Source organism: Stegostoma tigrinum, chromosome 19 (genome assembly GCF_030684315.1).
Source record: "Stegostoma tigrinum isolate sSteTig4 chromosome 19, sSteTig4.hap1, whole genome shotgun sequence".
NCBI lineage: Eukaryota > Metazoa > Chordata > Chondrichthyes > Orectolobiformes > Stegostomatidae > Stegostoma > Stegostoma tigrinum.
In genome coordinates this window covers 55,295,581-55,313,918 of record NC_081372.1, presented here as the reverse complement: position 1 = coordinate 55,313,918, position 18,338 = coordinate 55,295,581, and the positions used below count along the sequence as shown (strand labels likewise).

General features: G+C 46.9%; 1 protein-coding gene across 9 annotated transcripts in view; it reads left to right on the top strand.

Moving 5' to 3' along the window:
* The window catches only part of LOC125461403 (engulfment and cell motility protein 2), a 255,761-nt gene that overhangs the window by 213,934 nt on the left and 23,489 nt on the right, over window positions 1-18,338 (top strand). For all 9 annotated transcript variants that reach the window (XM_059652861.1, XM_048550143.2, XM_059652860.1 and 6 more), the window contains 3 exons: window positions 1,794-1,957; window positions 3,770-3,882; window positions 14,670-14,777. In XM_059652861.1, coding sequence (XP_059508844.1) covers window positions 1,794-1,957; window positions 3,770-3,882; window positions 14,670-14,777 — 385 coding nt within the window. The remainder of the gene's footprint in view (window positions 1-1,793; window positions 1,958-3,769; window positions 3,883-14,669; window positions 14,778-18,338) is intronic.

Sequence of the window (18,338 nt, the reverse complement as noted above, 5' to 3'; positions counted from 1 at the left end):
AAAGTATGGGGATACACAGGAAATGGGAGGTTGATGAGAGGGGTTAGATTTTGGAGGTATCCTGAAAATGACAGGACAGATAGGCAAAGTGGTAAAGAAGGTATGTTTTCCATAATGGGGTGCAGGATAAAATGCTGAAGCTGTACAAGACACTGGCTAGAGCACAGCTGGAAGTTTGTATTCAGTCCTCATCAGCTCATTGCAGAAAGGACCGAATTGCCCTGACAGAGTAAAGCACTAGGATGTTGCCAGCATTTGAAAATTGTGGGTATGAGGGGAGATTAGATAGACTAGTGATAATGGGAACTGCAGATGCTGGAAAATCCAAGATAATAAAATGTGAGGCTGGATGAACACAGCAGGCCCAGCAGCATCTCAGGAGCACAAAAGCTGACGTTTCGGGCCTAGACCCTTCATCAGAGGGGTCTAGGCCCGAAACGTCAGCTTTTGTGCTCCTGAGATGCTGCTGGGCCTGCTGTGTTCATCCAGCCTCACATTTTATTATCTTAGATAGACTAGGGTTGCTTTCCTTAGAACAAGGGAGGCCAAGGGGTAACTTAGTCGAGGTTTAGAAAGTAATAACAGTCTTGGATGGAATGGAGAGCACAGTAGCCAGGGGGCACAGTATTAAAGTGATTGGTGGAAGGGTTAGAGGGGACAGGAGGAAAATCTTTTTCACCCACATGGCAGCGAGTGTCTTGAATTTGCTCACTATTTGAGTGGTTGAGGTGGAAACCCTCAATATGTTAAAAAGCCAGTTTATTCAGCTGGTGCTGACCTGATGGGCTGAATGGCATCCTCCTAATGCTGTAATTTCTCAATGGTTCTCGACATTCTCAATGGTATTGGAATTTGTGTTTATAAAGGAATAAACACTTGGGATGTAAACGTTGGACTTCCATGAACGGGAGTTTGTTTTTTAAATTTAGTGAAGACTATATTAGATATTTTGAACTTTCTTTCATTTCGTCTCAACATGGCTCTTGAGATCTGTCCATGTTGGTACTGAGAGTTGATTTGGAGGGTGTAAGGGCCAGTTGTGATGTGTCAGTTGGCATTATTTGGCAATAGGTTGACAGAGAAGGTATAAGGCTCTCAGGAGAGGACAGAAGTTGGCATGGAGTGGGTGAGGCCCAGAGGGAATACAACATAAGGAAGCAACTGGAGCAAAGTCGCAAAAAGCTGAGGTCAGCCTTTTAACCCATTTTTAACAATTGGCAGCCCTCGTGGCCACCTCTGATCTGTGCCCACAGGCGGGCCTGCCTCCGTCCCATAACCCTGTGCAGCCCTGAAACAAAAACAAGTACTGCAAGTGCTGGGAATCAGGAACAAAAACAGAAATTGCTGGAGAAACTCAGCTGGTTAGCAGCATCAGAAAGCAAGAGTTGACATTTCAGGTCCAGTGACCCTTCTTCAGAACCAAGTCCAGCACATGGGACATCTCTTATCTCTCACCACCCACCTTGGGAGCAGAAACCTAAGCCAAAGGAATAGTAATATGCAGACTGAGTTAGATGAAGTAGTGATGAGGGGAGTGTGAAGAATAAAGGTTATCACTGCCTGCTTGAGCTGAATGGCTTATTTCTGTAGCTGTCTGTTCTATGTAATGATTGTCTGCAACAGCAAGTGACTGGAGAAGAATTGTCTCCGATTTCTGTAAGCTGCTGCAGGTTGTCTGGGCAACACATGTCACTCAGCCATATGATGGTGCTACCAAGATTATAAAGTTACCAGGCTGAGTTTTTTTCCTTCACTGCAGATAACCAGATCTCATCTCCCTCCTCTCGTTGCAGGTCATGCAGGTGGTGCGTGAACAGATAACAAGGTCCCTGAGCACGAAGCCAAACTCTCTGGATCAGTTCAAGAGCAAAGCCCGTTGCCTGAGTTACTCGGAGATCCTGAGACTCCGACAGTCTGAGAGGATGAGCCAGGATGACTTCCAGTCACCTCCAATTGTGTACGTGATTTTGCTAACCTTGGTCTACCCCAACATTCGGTGCAGGGTTGTGTAAGTGACAGTGGGCAGTTTTTATCCAGCGAGGGCCAGGCCTCCTGGGCACTAAGCACCCCTGGTAATCGATTTGGTTCATTTAAAATCCGCCTTGCTTCTGCCTTCCCCAACCCCCCACTCCCAAATTACACCACTCAAACAAGGCTGATTTTCATTTTCCAAAAGTGTACTTTTGAACATGCTGTCTGCTTAAATACTTGAATTGTATTGCACTTCCAGTAATATGCACTATTTGGACTGTAAAGGATTGCCATTTTACATGTTTATTTTACAGTGATGCCATGAAGTGTCTGAATACAATTGCAGTTTGACAGGATATTACAAGTCTAAATGCAGGTCAAAGTTACTGCCTGAGGGTGTTTGCTCTGTTTTCAGTCTCTCTCAGAACAATGACAGGAAGATGTATTATATGGCCAGCCCCTATGATGCCTCTCCAGCGGCTGCCCCAGGGTTTAGTGCCTCCCTCAGCACATTGTCCTGAAGCTTGGAATGTGCCAGTCTGCAACATACGGTCAGACAATTTCTTGCACTGGAAGACCAGAGAGTATCTCGCACCAAGTTGATGTCTCTTCAGATACAGTTGATGTTTGAACAGCCCATAGAACACAAGAGCCCTGTGGCACAGAGCTGTCAGGATCGTCCTTGAACAAGATCACTGCATCTCCCTCTACACCTTCTTTACAAAGGCACTGTCCATAAAGAGGTGGGCAACATCCTCTTCCTCACCATAGTCACCTTGAGGGAAATGTGTAGAGGCAATTCCAACTGGGCATGTAGGAAGGATCTGACTGAGAAATCCCCTCTCTCCGCCAACCAAGCTGTACCTTTGCCGGAATAATAAAACATTTTGCCAAATGATTTGGACAGTCTGCTCAAGGAACCATCCACCATCTCCTTGGATGCTGATTGTTATCTTGTGGTCATGGAACTCTTTCTGCATTAATTTTATTGCAAGTCAGAGTTAGTGTGCAATGTGTCCAGATCTATCCTTCACCATGAACAGATAGAGCTTCAACGAGTGAAGACACTTGGTGTTTGTTTAATAAGGCTTTTCGCATAGTGAATGCAGCTGTGTAGGAAGGTGGCCATCAGGATGAGGCATGTCTTTCCTCCCCAGCTAGGGATCTGTGTGCACTGTGCATTATTCATCTGTAGAGGTGAAAAAAACAGGAAGAGAGAGAGAGAGTTTGGATAGGTGATTTATTGAGGGACTGCTGCAATACCATGAGGTTGTGGATTAGTCTACCTTAGTTCATGTGCATGTTACATATCCCATGATGTCCCATCAGCAGAAATTTGCAAACAGAGATCAACCTTGGCAGTCACCTAAATATCCACAGAACCAGGTGAACGCTTTAACTGAAGACATCTGAGGACATTCAGCAACAATATTTGAAGAAGAACTAGGGTTTTTCCGATGCTTCTTCATTAGTACAGTCAGAAACCTGATAAAGTTGCATTTGTGCATCTTAGTGATGCTTATGAAGTACTTCCAAATGCAATACGGCTGCTGTCTGCTCACTTGACAGAGTCTGCACTGTAAAGTGTGCTCAGAAAGCCTCTGAAAAAGGTTTTGTGGAACTGCTAGTCTTTTGGATTTCATGTCAAGCAAGGTAACCAACGATGCAGATGTCTGACAAAGGGTCAAATTCAATGTTCTTGTAAACTGCATGAATGCACAGTGATGCTATAGTCTAAAATGTACTGTCACATCTGTGAGTTGATCCACGTTTCCTGATCTGAACTTCTCCATTCCAGTGAGCTGCGAGAAAAGATCCAGCCTGAGGTAATGGAGCTCATCAAACAGCAGCGCCTGAACAGATTGTGTGAGGGCACCAGCTTCCGCAAAATCAGCAACCGCAGACGCCAAGGTACGAGTGTCTTTAATTATCTGCATTCTGGGGTTAAAGCCGGGTTTGTGCTTGGATGCTGCTTAAGAGAATCAGTTACTGGTCAATTATGTAGTGTCGTACCCTGATCTTCTGTGCATTTCTCCCTCTGCAATCTTCATTCAGAAAACACGGACTTGCATTTTGAAGAATGCTCCCTCAGATCTGCCTCTTCCTGGCAGTCTGTCTGATCCCTCTTTTTCACTCTCTCTCTGTCTTTTGCTTTTTTTTCTCCACATTTTCTTCCTGTCTCTTGCTCTTGCTCTCTCTGTAAACTCTTCTGAAGCTGTGTTCACAAAACCTGCTACTCCTAATGTGTGAGTGATAATGGGAACTGCAGATGCTGGAGAATCCAAGATAATAAAATGTGAGGCTGGATGTACACAGCAGGCCCAGCAGCATCTCAGGAGCACAAAAGCTGACGTTTCGGGCCTAGACCCTTCATCAGAGAGGGCCATGGGGTGAGGGAACTGGAATAAATAGGGAGAGAGCGGGAGGCGGACCGAAGATGGAGAGAAAAGAAGATAGGTGGAGAGGAGAGTATAGGTGGAGAGGTAGGGAGGGGATAGGTCAGTCCAGGAAAGACGGACAGGTCAAGGAGGTGGGATGAGGTTGGTAGGTAGGAGATGGAGGTGCGGCTTGGGGTGGGAGGAAGGGATGGGTGAGAGGAAGAACAGGTTAGGGAGGCAGAGATAGGTTGGACTGGTTTTGGGATGCAGTGGGTTGGAAGGGAAGAGCTGGGCTGGTTGTGTGGTGCAGTGGGGGGAGGGGACGAACTGGGCTGGTTTTGGGATGCGGTGGGGGGAAGGGGAGATTTTGAAGCTGGTGAAGTCCACATTGATACCATTGGGCTGCAGGGTTCCCAAGCTGAATATGAGTTGCTGTTCCTGCAACCTTCGGGTGGCATCATTGTGGCACTGCAGGAGGCCCATGATGGACATGTCATCTAAAGAATGGGAGGGGGAGTGGAAATGGTTTGCGACTGGGAGGTGCAGTTGTTTATTGCGAACCGAGCGGAGGTGTTCTGCAAAGCGGTCCCCGAGCCTCCGCTTGGTTTCCCCAAAGTAGAGGAAGCCACACAGAGTACAGTGGATGCAGTATACCACATTGCAGATGTGCAGGTGAACCTCTGCTTAATGTGAAAAGTCATCTTGGGGCCTGGGATAGGGGTGAGGGAGGAGGTGTGGGGGCAAGTGTAGCATTTCCTGCGGTTGCAGGGGAAGGTGCCGGGTGTGGTGGGGTTGGAGGGCAGTGTGGAGCGAACAAGGGAGTCACGGAGGGAGTGGTCTCTCCGGAAAGCAGACAGGTGGGGATGGAAAAATGTCTTGGGTGGTGGGGTCGGATTGTAGATGGCGGAAGTGTCAGAGGATGATGCGTTGTATCCGGAGGTTGGTGGGGTGGTGTGTGAGAACGAGGGGGATCCTCTTGGGGCGGTTGTGGCGGGGTGTGAGGGATGTGTTGCGGGAAATGCGGGAGACGCGGTCAAGGGCGTTCTCAACCACTGTGGGGCAAAGTTCCCCCCACAGTGGTCGAGAACGCCCTTGACCACATCTCCCGCATTTCCCGCAACACATCCCTCACACCCCGCCCCAAGAGGATCCTCCTCGTTCTCACACACCACCCTACCAACCTCCGGATGCAACGCATCATCCTCCAACACTTCCGCCATCTACAATCCAACCCCACCACCCAAGACGTTTTTCCATCCCCACCCGTCTGCTTCCCGGAGAGACCACTCCCTCCGTGACTCCCTTGTTCGGTCCACACTGCCCTCCAACCCCATCACACCCAGCACCTTCCCCTGCAACCGCAGGAAATGCTACACTTGCCCCCACACCTCCTCCCTCACCTCTATCCCTGACCCCAAGATGACTTTCCACATTAAGCAGAGGTTCACCTGCACATCTGCCAATGTGGTATACTGCATCCACTGTACCCGCTGTGGCTTCCTCTGCATTGGGGAAACCAAGCGGAGGCTCGGGGACCGCTTTGCAGAACACCTCCGCTCGCTTCGCAATAAACAACTGCACCTCCCAGTCGCAAACCATTTCCACTCCCCCTCCCATTCTTTAGATGACATGTCCATCATGGGCTTCGTGCAGTGCCACAATGATGCCACCCGAAGGTTGCAGGAACAGCAACTCATATTCCACTTGGGGACCCTGCAGCCTAATGGTATCAATGTGGACTTCACCAGCTTCAAAATCTCCCCTTCCCCCACCGCATCCCAAAACCAGCCCAGTTTGTCCCCTCCCCCCACTGCACCACACAACCAGCCCAGCTCTTCCCCTCCACCCACTGCATCCCATAACCAGTCCAACCTGTCTCTGCCTCCCTAACCTGTTCTTCCTCTAACCCATCCCTTCCTCCCACCCCAAGCCGCACCTCCATCTCCTACCTACCAACCTCATCCCACCTCCTTGACCTGTCCGTCTTCTCTGGACTGACCTATCCCCTCCCTACCTCCCCACCTATACTCTCCTCTCCACCTATCTTCTTTTCTCTCCATCTTCAGTCAGCCTCCCCCTCCCTCCCTATTTATTCCAGAACCGTCACCCCATCCCCCTCTCTGATGAAGGGTCTAGGCCCGAAACGTCAGCTTTTGTGCTCCTGAGATGCTGCTGGGCCTGCTGTGTTCATCCAGCCTCACATTTTATACTCCTAGTGTGTCTTAAGTTTCCCCCGTCTGACTCTGCTGTTGTTTGGGACCTCTTTCCATTTCCTTTTTCCTGAGGTTCCAGCCACCATCTGGAGGAACGAGTGCATTACCATTTCTCCAGATATGGGCTAAGGCAGTGAGAAGCTCCCTGCAAATACATGATTAATGCCTTTACCCCTTCGCTGTCCTCCTGTCCAGCAGCAATGGTGCCCATGCGTTTAGCTATCCAACTTCCACAGACTCTGCCCATTCTGGACGTTATCCTCAGCCTATTCTATTTGAAGGTCACTTAAAATGGCAAGTGATGATAATGAGCACAGCTTAAGGTAGATAACCCCCCCGACAGGGCACAGCCTGGTTACCACGCACCCCCAGAGTCATCGCATGTCTTTTTACATTGCTCCACTTTGACAGCCCACTGTTTTGGTTCATGTAAACACAGAGTTCTCCGTCCCAACCTTTTGTCTTGCCTCTTGGGCTCTGATATTATCATCGAACATATTCTATCGGGATGCCTGAAACCCAACTGACTGAGTGAAGACATGATGGGTATATTAATTAAGGGGTTAATTGGGTTTGAATGTTTGTTTAAATATGGGAGCTACCAATGGGTGAGAGTTTTTATGAAGTGCAGCTAGTTAAAGTAAGGCACGCACATGGAAGTGTGGCATTGAATTCTGTTTAAATATGGTTACAGTGTTATACTCCAAACACTGCACTCCCCTTACTGAGGCTATGATGGTGGTCATTGTCAATAGTTCCCCTTCTGTTGTAGCCTTCCAGGCCCTCCCATCTGTATAACTGACCCCTTTTATATTTCAATTTTCCCACTATTGTTCTTGTCCCCACCTCAACACATGCTTCTGGATATTTCTCCCCAGTCATATCTGGTCCCAGCCCCTCGCTACAGAGCACCCATTTCCCTCTCCCTACCACTTGATGTTTGAGCCCTCGGGCCTGACTGCTCTTTACTGCCTGACTGATTTTGTCCATCAACCCAGGGATTAAGCAGACCCGCCAACTGCTCTCCTTGCAGCTTATGGTGGATATCATCAGTACTGGGCAGTGCCTGGCTGTTGAGTGCCCCCTTAGAGTCTCACCGCATCCTTTCATACTGTTCTACCCAGACAGCCTGTTTCCACTGGGCTTCCCCCTTGTGAACACCCAGCACAGAAGTTCAAATTTGCTCCTTGCTACCTGCCCCCCCACCCCCAGACCACAGACTGACTGTCTGTGATACCCCATGCGACCTCACAGGACTGGCCTGAGCCTCCTCCCTGGACTGTGTTTGAACGTATTCCCTAATTGTGGCCAAGTGATGAATGACTGACGAAGCCCCTGGCTTGTGTGTGGACTGTAACCTTTGACTGGCAGCAGATTTCCAACGCCTCTTGCACCACCACCTTGTGTGCATACCCCCCCCCCCCCCCAACCAACTCACCCTTGATGGAGTACCACCCCCTCCAACATACTTTCACACAGGAATGTTTGTTTGAAACAATGCACTGGGTGTAGATATGAGCTTGATCTAACACACTGTCATACAGCAGACTGTCCAGCCCCTGGACTGATCAGTACCGACAAGCAGCTGGCTCTGTGGCTGTGCTGAACCAGCAAGTCCGTTTTGACAGTACTGAGTGTTCAGGCTCTGCCTGAAGTACCAATGCATTAAAAGGAATGGCACCACAAGCTGAGCAAGGCAGGAATGCAGTAGGTGCTAAGTGAGTGAGTGCTAGGAGAGCAAATGAGCAGCACTGAGAGGCAGCCTGGTCCAAGCTGTAAGCTGGCTGCCTCTCTCTGCACACAATGTATTTGCAGAAGCACAAAATCATAGAATTAGAACATAGAACAGAACAGCACAGTACAAGCCCTTTGGCCCACAATGTTGTGCCAAACTTTTACCCTAAACCTAAGGTCTATCTAACCTCCACCCCTACCTTATACTATCATCCATTTGCCTATCTAATAGCTGCGTAAATGCCCCTAACGAGGCTGACACCACTACCCTCTCCAGCAATGCATTCCACACCCCCACCACGCTCTCTGAATAAAGAACCTACCTCTGACATCTCCCCAATATCTACCTCCTTTCACTTTAAAACTATGTCCCCACATAAATGCTATCTGCACACTAGGAAAAAGTGTCTGGCTGTCTACTCTAGCTATACCTCTGATCATTTTGTGCACCTCTATCAAGTCACTTCTCATCCTTTGTTGTTCAAAAGAGAAAAGCCCTAGCTCTCTCAACCTTTCCTCGTAAGACCTTCCCTCCATTCCAGGCACCATCCTTGTAAATCTCCTCTGCAACTTTTCTAACACTTCCACATCTTTCCTGTAATGAAGTGACCAGAACTGGACACAATACTCCAGATGTGGCTGAACCAGGCTTTTTTATATCTGGAGCATAACTTCACAGCTCTTGAACTCAATCCCTCTGTTGATGAAAGCTAACGCACCATACGCCTTCTTAACAACTCTACCACCTGGGTGGAAGCTTTCAGGGAACTGTGGGCATGAACCCCAAGATCCCTCTGCTCTTCCACACTGCCAAGAATCTTCCCATTAACCCTGTATTCTGCTTTCATGTTTGTCCTTCCGAAATGAATCACCTCACACTTTTCAGGGTTAAATTCCATCTGCTACTTCTCAGCCCAGCTCTGCGTTCTATCAATGTCTCTTTGTAACCTAGAACAGCCCTCCACACTATCCACAACTCAACCCACCTTCTTATCATCTGCAAACTTGCTAATACACCTTTCCACTCCTTCATCCAAATCATTTACAAAAATCATAAATAGAAGAGGACCCAGAACAGATCCTTGTGGTACACCACTCGTAACTGAGCACCATGTTGAATATTTTCTGTCCACTACCACCCTTTGTCTTCTCAGAGTCAGCCAATTCTGAATCCAATCTGCCACATTTTCCCCCTATCCCATGCCTTCTTACCTTTAGCATGAGCCTACCATGGCCAACTTTATCAAACACCTTACTTAAATCCATGTACACCACATCCACTGCTCCACCTTCGTCCACATGTTGGGTCACCTCTTCAAAGAATTCAGAAAGGTTTGTGAGGCATGATCTACCTCTCACAAATCCATGCTGACTATCACAAATCAAACTGTGCCTTTCCAAGTGATCATAAATCTGGTCTTTCCAGCCCTTTCCAATAATTTGCCCACCATTGACGTAAGACTAACTGGTCTGTAACGTCTGGGGTTAACCCTGTTCCCTTTTTTGAACAAGGGAATGACGTTTGCCCCTTTCCAATCTTCCGGCACTATAGTGACAGTGAGGACGAAAAGACCATCACCAAAGGCCCTATGATCTCATCCCTCACTTCCCGTAGAATGCTTGGATAAATCCCATCAGGCCTGAGGGACTTATCTATGTTCAACTTGCTCAGAATTCCTAGCACATCATCTTTACTAACGTCAACCACCTCCTCTACAACTAGGTCCCTCTCAGTTGTGAATACGGACGAAAAGTATTCATTAAGGACCTCTCCTATCTCTTTATGCTGTGCACAAATTCCCTTTACAATTCTTGATTGACCCTACCCTTTCTCTCATTCTCTTGTTCTGCACATACGTGTAAAAAGCCTTGGAGCTTTCCTTGATCCTATCCACCACAGTTTTCTCATGCCCCCTTATAGCTCTCCTGAGCCCTTTCTTCAGCTCCTTCCTGGCTAACTTGTATCCCTCTAAAGCCTTTTCTGTTCCTCTTTTCCTAAACCTTACATAAGCCTTCTTCTTCCTCTTAACTAGTTGGTCGACCTCTCTTGAGAACCAAAGGCTCCCTCACTTAACCGCATCTTCTCTGCCTGCTTGGGACAAACATATCGAGCACATGCAGTATGCATTCCTTAAATAATCTCCACATTTCTGTGGTGCTCTTCCCTGACAGCATCTGTTCCCATTTTATGTTACCCAGTTCTTGCCTAACTGAATTGTAATTACCCTTCCCACAATTATAAACTTTACCCTGCTGTATGTACCTATCCTTTTCCATGATTATTGTAAAAGTAATAGAGTTATGATCGCTCCCGCCAAAATACTCTCCTACCAACAGGTCTAACACTTGGCCCGGTTTGTTGCCAGGCACTAAACCCAAAGTGGCTTCTCCTTGTGTTGGTCTAGCTACATACTGTGTCAGGAATCCTTCCTGAAAGCACTGGACAAAATCCGCTCCGTCTTAACTATTACAACTAAAATGTTTCCAATCAATATTTAGAAAGTTGAAGCCACCCGTGATGACAACGCTGTGACTTCTGCATCTTTCCAGTGTTTGCCTCCCAATCCGCTCCTCCACTTCTCTGCAACTATTAGGGGTCTGTAAAAACCCCCAACAAAGTGACTGCTCCTTTTTTTGTTCCTGACCCCACTCCAAACTGACTCTGTAGACATATCATTCTCAAACTGCCTTTCGGTAGCTGCTATACTTGCCCTGACTAGCACTGCCACTCCCCCATCTCTTTTTCCACCCTCCCTATTTCTTTTAAAGCATCTAAACCCCAGAACTTCCAACAACTATTCCTGTCCCTGACTTACTCAAGTTTCTGTAATGGCCACAACATCGTAGTTCCAGGTACCGACCCATGCCCTAAGTTCATCCGCTTTATTTCTGATACTTCTAGCATTGAAGCATACACACCTCAAACCATCTCTGTGTGTGCAATTACACTTTATCGACCGCATTTCTTTATAAACAACCTCACTCCCTGTTGTATCTGTTGGAAGGCCGAATACCTCATCCTCTGAATTATTAATTCTGTTCCCCACCCCCTGCCAAACTAGTTTAAACCCTCGCGTATAGCTCTAGCAAACCTCCCTCCCAGGGTATTTGTGTCCTTACGGTTCAGGTGCAACCCATCCTTACTGTACAGGTCCCACCTTCCCCAGATTGTGCTCCAATTATCCACATAATGGAAGCCCTCCCTCCAACACCAGCCCTGTAGCCACGTGTTTAGCTGCATTCTCTCTCTATTTCTTACTTCACTATCATGTTGCACTACTAGTAATCCAGAGATAACTACCCTGTTTGTCCTGGACTTCAGCTTCCAACCTAGCTCCCTGTACTCATTTTTCACATTCTCAGTCCTTTTTCTACCTATGTAATTGGTGCCGATGTGTACCATGACTGTTGGTTGCTCACCCACCCCTTTAAGGATCTTAAAGACATGATCCGAGACATCATGGAGCCTCGCACCCAGGAGGCAACATACTATCCTTTCATCTCGATTGCGTCCACAGAACCGCCTGTCTGTCTGTGCCTCTTACTATTGAATCCCCCACTGCAATTGCCCTCCTATTTCCCCCCTACCTTCCCTTCTTTGCCACGGGGTCAGGTTCAGTGCCGGGGCCCCGGTAGCCTCACCACCAGCACCCCCACTACCACCACCACCAGTACCCAATACAGTATACTTATTATTGAGGGGAATGGCCATGGGGGATCCCTGCACTGTCTGCCTATTCCCTTTCCCCTCCCTGACAGTCACCCAGCTACCTTTTTCCTGTACTTTTGGTGTGACTGCCTCCTTATAACTCCTCTCTATCGCCCCCTCAGCCTCCCGAATGATCCGGAGTTCATCCAGCTCCAGCTCCAGTTCCCTAATGCAGTATTTGAGGAGCTGGAGTTGGGTGCACTTCTCACAGGTGAAGCCAGAGGGGACACCAGCAGTGACCCTTACCTCCCACATCCTGCTAGGGGAGCAGGCAACAGCCCCTAGCTTCCATTCCCTCTACTCTACATTTCCAGAAGAAGAATTTTTTAAAAAACCCTTACCTTACCGAATCTCCACACAATCTTTTTTGGTTAGAGGAGGAGGACGGGTGGGGAATACTATACGTGTAATGTTTCAGGTCTAGCCAATGCCTGAATTTATCTGCTGCTTCCTGGCTCGCGTTCCCTCCACACACCCAGCGCTGAAAACAATTCGCTTGCCGCATGAGGTAAGTTTTTATACAGGGAGAAACAAAAACCGCCTTACCTTTCCGTCAACACTCTGGCTCATGCTGCTGCCACTGAAAATAAGAGGGCTGTTTGCAATTATCAGTAAAGAAGAGGCCCTTTGACCCATCGAGTCAACACCAACTGAACGACTCTAAATCTACACTAGTCCCACTTTCGTGTGCTCACTCAAGTACTTTATTTGAAGGTTATAAGGTTTCCTGCCTCAAATACCCTACCAGGCAGTGCATTCCAGATTCCCACCAATTTATGGGTGAAAACATTTTTCCTCAAATCCCCTATAACCCTCCTGCCATTCGCCTTAACATGATACTCCCTTGTTATTGACCCTTATTGACTAAGGGTAGCAGCTGCTTCCTACCCACTCTGTCTACGCCCCTCAAAATCTGATGCACCTCACCCAGGCCCCCTCTTGGCCTTCTCTGCTTTAAGGCAAACAACCTGAGCTTATCCAGCCTGTCTTCATAGCTAAACTGCACCAACCCAGGTAACATCCCGGTGAATCATCTGTGCTTACTCCAAAGTGATCACAACTTCTTTATAGTGGTGACCAGAACTGCACACAATACTCCAGCTGCGGCCTAACCAAAGGATTTTTTGGTACAGCTGCAGCATAAGCTCCCTGATCTTACAATCTATGCCATGATTAATAAAGGCAAATGTCCTATATGCCTTATTAACCATTCTTTCAACCTGTCCTGCCACCTTCAGGTATCTGTAGACAAGCATCCCAAGCTGCTTCTGTTTGTCTGAGCTCCCTAATACCCTGCATTAATTGACTACTCTCTTGTCTAGCTACTTCTTTCAATGTCATACTATCTACAGTTGGTTCTGACATAACATGATAGTTCCAGTCTTGCCTGACCTTAAGCTACAGAAAATCGAGCAATAAGTGTGACACTTAGTGATTGAAACGGAACCGTGTTATAGCTAACACATGGTAAGGAAAGTTCAGGTTTTACAAATAACATTCTCCAATTCTTAAATCGTGTTATAGCCAGTTTGCATTGAGAAACACACATTATAGTTAAATTCCATCTGCCACCGATCTGTCCATCTGACCAATCCATCTATATTTTCCTGTAATCTAAGACCTTCTTCCTCAATATCAACCGCCTGGCACCATCTTCCTGTCAGCTGTAAGCTCGCTTATCATCGCATGCCTCCCACCAATGTTGTCTTGTGTGTTTTTCATACACATCGCAAATAGTAAGGGACCCAGCACAGATGCCTATGGTGTACTACTGGACACCGTCCTCCAGTCACACAAACAACATTCGAGCAGCGCCTTCTGCCTCCTGTCTGAAAACCAAGTTCCCCTGGATCCCTCATGCTTTTACCTTCTTAGAAATCTCCTAAGTGTGAGTTTGCCATTTGACAGCCAAAGTGCTGCTTTAAAGTACAGAAGTATCTTGTAAGTGGATTGGGCATACGCCACAAAGATTCTGTGTGGCTGAGAGATGTCAGACAGACGATAGATGTATGCAGCTGATACCCCTGGAGCATGCCCTGGGATGTTGTTACCTAGCTTCCAAGATGGCAGTCTGGAGGAACAAGTGGTTAGCTGGTGTTGCCGGGTATCCACTCGGACTTATTGTCATTGACTTCTAGTTTCATTGTGGTGGGATAAGAAGCTTCATGTTAATGAGGCAAGATTCCCTGTAAATGAGACTGTAAACAAGGAGTAATTCACCCCTCCATAAGCATTGTGCTAATGCCTAGGGACAATTCCCACTCTATGCCTGGAAAATGCAGCCAGTTGGCCTTGATATTAGGAAAGGCCTTGCTGGATTTCTAACATGATTCGCCCAGAATTCTTGCTAAAGCCCATGTCGTTCAGGCTCCGATAACATTCTGGCTACAGTTACTGAATTTATTTAATACAACAGTCAGTTTGTGATATGGGGTAATTTGCATAATATAACCTAACATATACTGCATTTATAGTAGCTGGTATTGTTCCAGGTACAAAGCTACTGCATAGTACACCTTTGTTTGTTTAGGGGGAAATAGTGTACTAATGTTTGTTGGTCTTGTGCGTGATTACTGTTAGTGCAATATTGCGTGTGTTTGTACTCATGCATGTAGTTGCAGGTTAGTCCGACCTCAGGTTTTTTTTCTGTCTGTTCTTTTCCAGATAAGTTCTGGTATTGCCGGCTGTCTCTTAATCACAAGGTGTTGCACTATGGTGACCTGGATGAGAATCCACAGGGTGAGGTGGCCTTTGAGTCACTGCAGGAAAAAAGTAAGTAGGAGGGTTAATCAGTAAATTTGCAGATACGTGGTAAATAATGAGGAGGATAACATTCAATTACAGCAGGATATAGACAGACTGATCAGCAACAAATGGAATTCAGTCTGGATAAATGTAAGATGATGCACTTGGACAGGACAAACAAGGCAACGGAATACATGCAGAACAATAGGTTCTGCTAAGCACCAAGAATCAGGGATGTTGATGTGCATGCATGCATGGGACAGGTGTATAAGATGGTTAAGAAGGCATATGAACACTTGCCTTTTTTTAGCTGAGGCATAGAGCTTAAGAGCAGGGAAGTTATGCTGAAACTGTATAAAATGATGTTTAGTCCACTGCTAGCGTGTTGTGGGCAGTTTTGGAATCCACTTTATAAGAGGGATGGGATTGCATTGGAGAGGGTACAGAGGAGATTTACCAGGATGTTGCCAAGCTAGAGAGTTTCAGTTACGAAGAGAGATTGGACAGACTCGGGTTATTTTTCTTGGAGCAGATCTATATTTTTGGTTACTCACTCAAAAGTCTCAATCAGGTTTGTGAGACACTGTTTCCCTCACACAAAACCATGCTGACTATCTCTAATCGGTTCTTGCCTCTCCAACTGGATGTAATTCCTATCTTTCAAAATCACCTGCAACAACTTACCCACCACCAATGTCAGGCTCATAGGTCTGTAGTTCCCAGACCTCTGCTTACAGCCTTTCTTAAATAAAGGCACAATAATAGCAACCCTCCAGTCTTCAGGCACCTCTCCAATGGCAGTAGATGATACAAATCTATAGGGGCCCCGTAATTTTTTCCCTAACTTCCCACAATATCCTGGGATACACTTGATTGGACCGCAGAGATTTGTCCACCTTTACACCTACAGCACTTCCTCTTCTGTAATGTGAACTGTTTTCAAAACATTACTGTTTATTTCCCTGAATTCTGTATCCTCAATTTCTTCCTCCACAGTAAAAACGGACACAAAATATTCACTTAATATCTCTCCCATCTCCTGAGGTACAACATAATGATGACCTCATTGATCTTTATGGGCCCTACTCTGTCTCTAGCTGCTCTTTTGCTTTTAATGTACTTGCAGAATCTCTTTGGATTAGCCTTGACCCTATCTGCCAAGGCTATCTCATATCCTCTCTTTGATCTCCCAATTTCCCTCTTAAGAATGCCCCTACATTCTTACTGCTCTTCAAAAGATTCATTTGATCCCTGTTATCTGTATCTAATATGATTGTTTCTTATTTTTGACGAGAACTTCAATATCTTTATTTATCCACTGTTCCCTACTCTTACCAGCCTTACCCTTAACTCCAACAGGAACATAATGCCTCTGAACTCTCGTTATCACACTCTTGAAAGCCTTCGACTTGTCATCATCCCTTTATCTCTGAACAGTCTACTCCAATCAACTTTGGAAAGTTCTTTTCTCATACTGTTAACATTTTCCTTACTCCAGTTAAGAACTTTAACTTTTATGGAAGGCTTATCTTTTTCATAACTATTTAAAACTGATAAAATCATGATCACTAGTGCCAAAGTGTTCCCCTACCATCTCTTCAATCATTTTGCGCACCTTATTTCCCAAGGGAAGGTCGATCTTTGGTCCTTACTTATTAGTATCGATAAAGAAACTTTCTTGAACACATTTAACAAATTCCTCAGAGATGGTAGGAACTGCCAATACGAGAGGGGATTTTCCCATTCTGTTTCCATCTCTGGCAACCACCTGGAAACTGAATTCTATTTCAAGCCTACCAACTCCCACAGCTACCTAGAATACACCTCTTCTCACCCACCTTCCTGTAAAAATGCCATCCCCAATTCCCAATTTCTTCGCCTCCGCTGCATCTGCACCCGAGATGAGGCATTCCACTCCTGGATATCCCAGATGTCCTTGTTTTTCAAGGACCACAACTTGCCCTCCACAGTGATCAAAAACACCCTCGACCGCATCTCTTGCATTTCCCGCAACTCATCCCTCACACCCCCTCCCCACACTAACAAGAAAAACAGAATCCTCCTCGTCCTCACATACCACCCCACCAACCTCCAGATCCAGCGCATCATCCTCTGCTTCTTCTGCCACCTGCATTCCGACCCCACTACCAAGGACATTTCTCCTTCCCCATCCTTATCTGCTCAGTGACTCACTTGTTCGCTCCACACTCCCCTCCAGCCCCAACATCCCTGGCACTTTTCCCTGCATCTGCAGGAAGTGCTATACCTGCCCCCATACCTCCTCCCTCACCCCCAGGCCAGGCCGAAAGAAACCCTTCTACATCAATTAGATGTTCACCTTCACATCTGCTAATGCGCTATACTGTATCTGCTGTTCCCAATGTGGCCTCCTCCACATCGGGGAGTTCAAGTGGAGGCTTGGAAACTGCTTTGTGGAACACCTACGCTTGGTTTGCGACAAACTACTGCACCTCCCAGTCGCGAACCACTTCAACTCCCCCTCCCATTCCTTGGACGACATGCCCATCCTGGGCCTCCTGCAGTGCCACAATGATGCCACCCGAAGATTCAGGAACAGCACCTCATATTTCGCTTGGGAACCCTGCAGCCCAATGGCGTCTATCTTCACAAGTTTCAAAATCTCCCCTCCCCCGACCACATCCCAAAACCAGCCCGGCTCGTCCTTGCCTCCCTGACCTGTCCGTCCTTTCTCCCACCTATCCACTCCTCCCACCTCAACCCCCACCCCCACCTCCTACATACCAGCCTCATTCCCGCTTCCTCGACCTATCTGTCTTCCCTGGACTGACCAACCCCCACCATAACTCCTCACCTACTCTCACCTTTACTGGCTCCATCCCGCCTCTTTGACCTGTCTGTCTCCTCTCCACCTGTCTGCTCCTTTGTCCATCTTCTGTCTGCCTCCCCACTCCCTCTCTCTTTTTATTATAGAATCCCCTTCCCCTCCCCCATTTCTGAAGAAGCGTCCAGATCCAAAACATCAGCTTTCCTGCTTCTCTGATGCTGCTTGGCCTGCTGTGTTCATCTAGCTGTACACTTTTGTTATAACAAACTCCTCACCATTCAAGCCTTTAACACTATGGCAGTCCCAGTCAATGTTTGGAAAATTAAAATCACTTATTATTACAACCTTATTATTCTTGCATATATCTGAGATCTATCTACATACTTGGCCCTTAATTTCCCTCTGACTACTGGGGAGCCTATAGTACAATCCAGTCAAGAATTAAACTCTGTTATTCTCCCTACACACTAACCTGAGCACCATTGGTTGACCTCAGTGTTAAAAATTACATTGGCTCTGCACTCACAGCCCTTTTAAGGGGAGTAAAGTTCCAGATTTCTACAACCTATTCTATAAAAGCATGCTTTCTGATTCAATCCTAAGATGACACCTGCTTGTTCTCAATACCCTTATCAAAGAAACAATTCTGTTTGTCAGAGATAATGGGAACTGCAGATGCTGGAGAATCCGCGATAACAAAGTGTGGAGCTGGATGAACACAGCAACCCTGATGAAGGGTCTAGGCCCGAAACGTCAGCTTTTGTGCTCCTCTGATGCTGCTT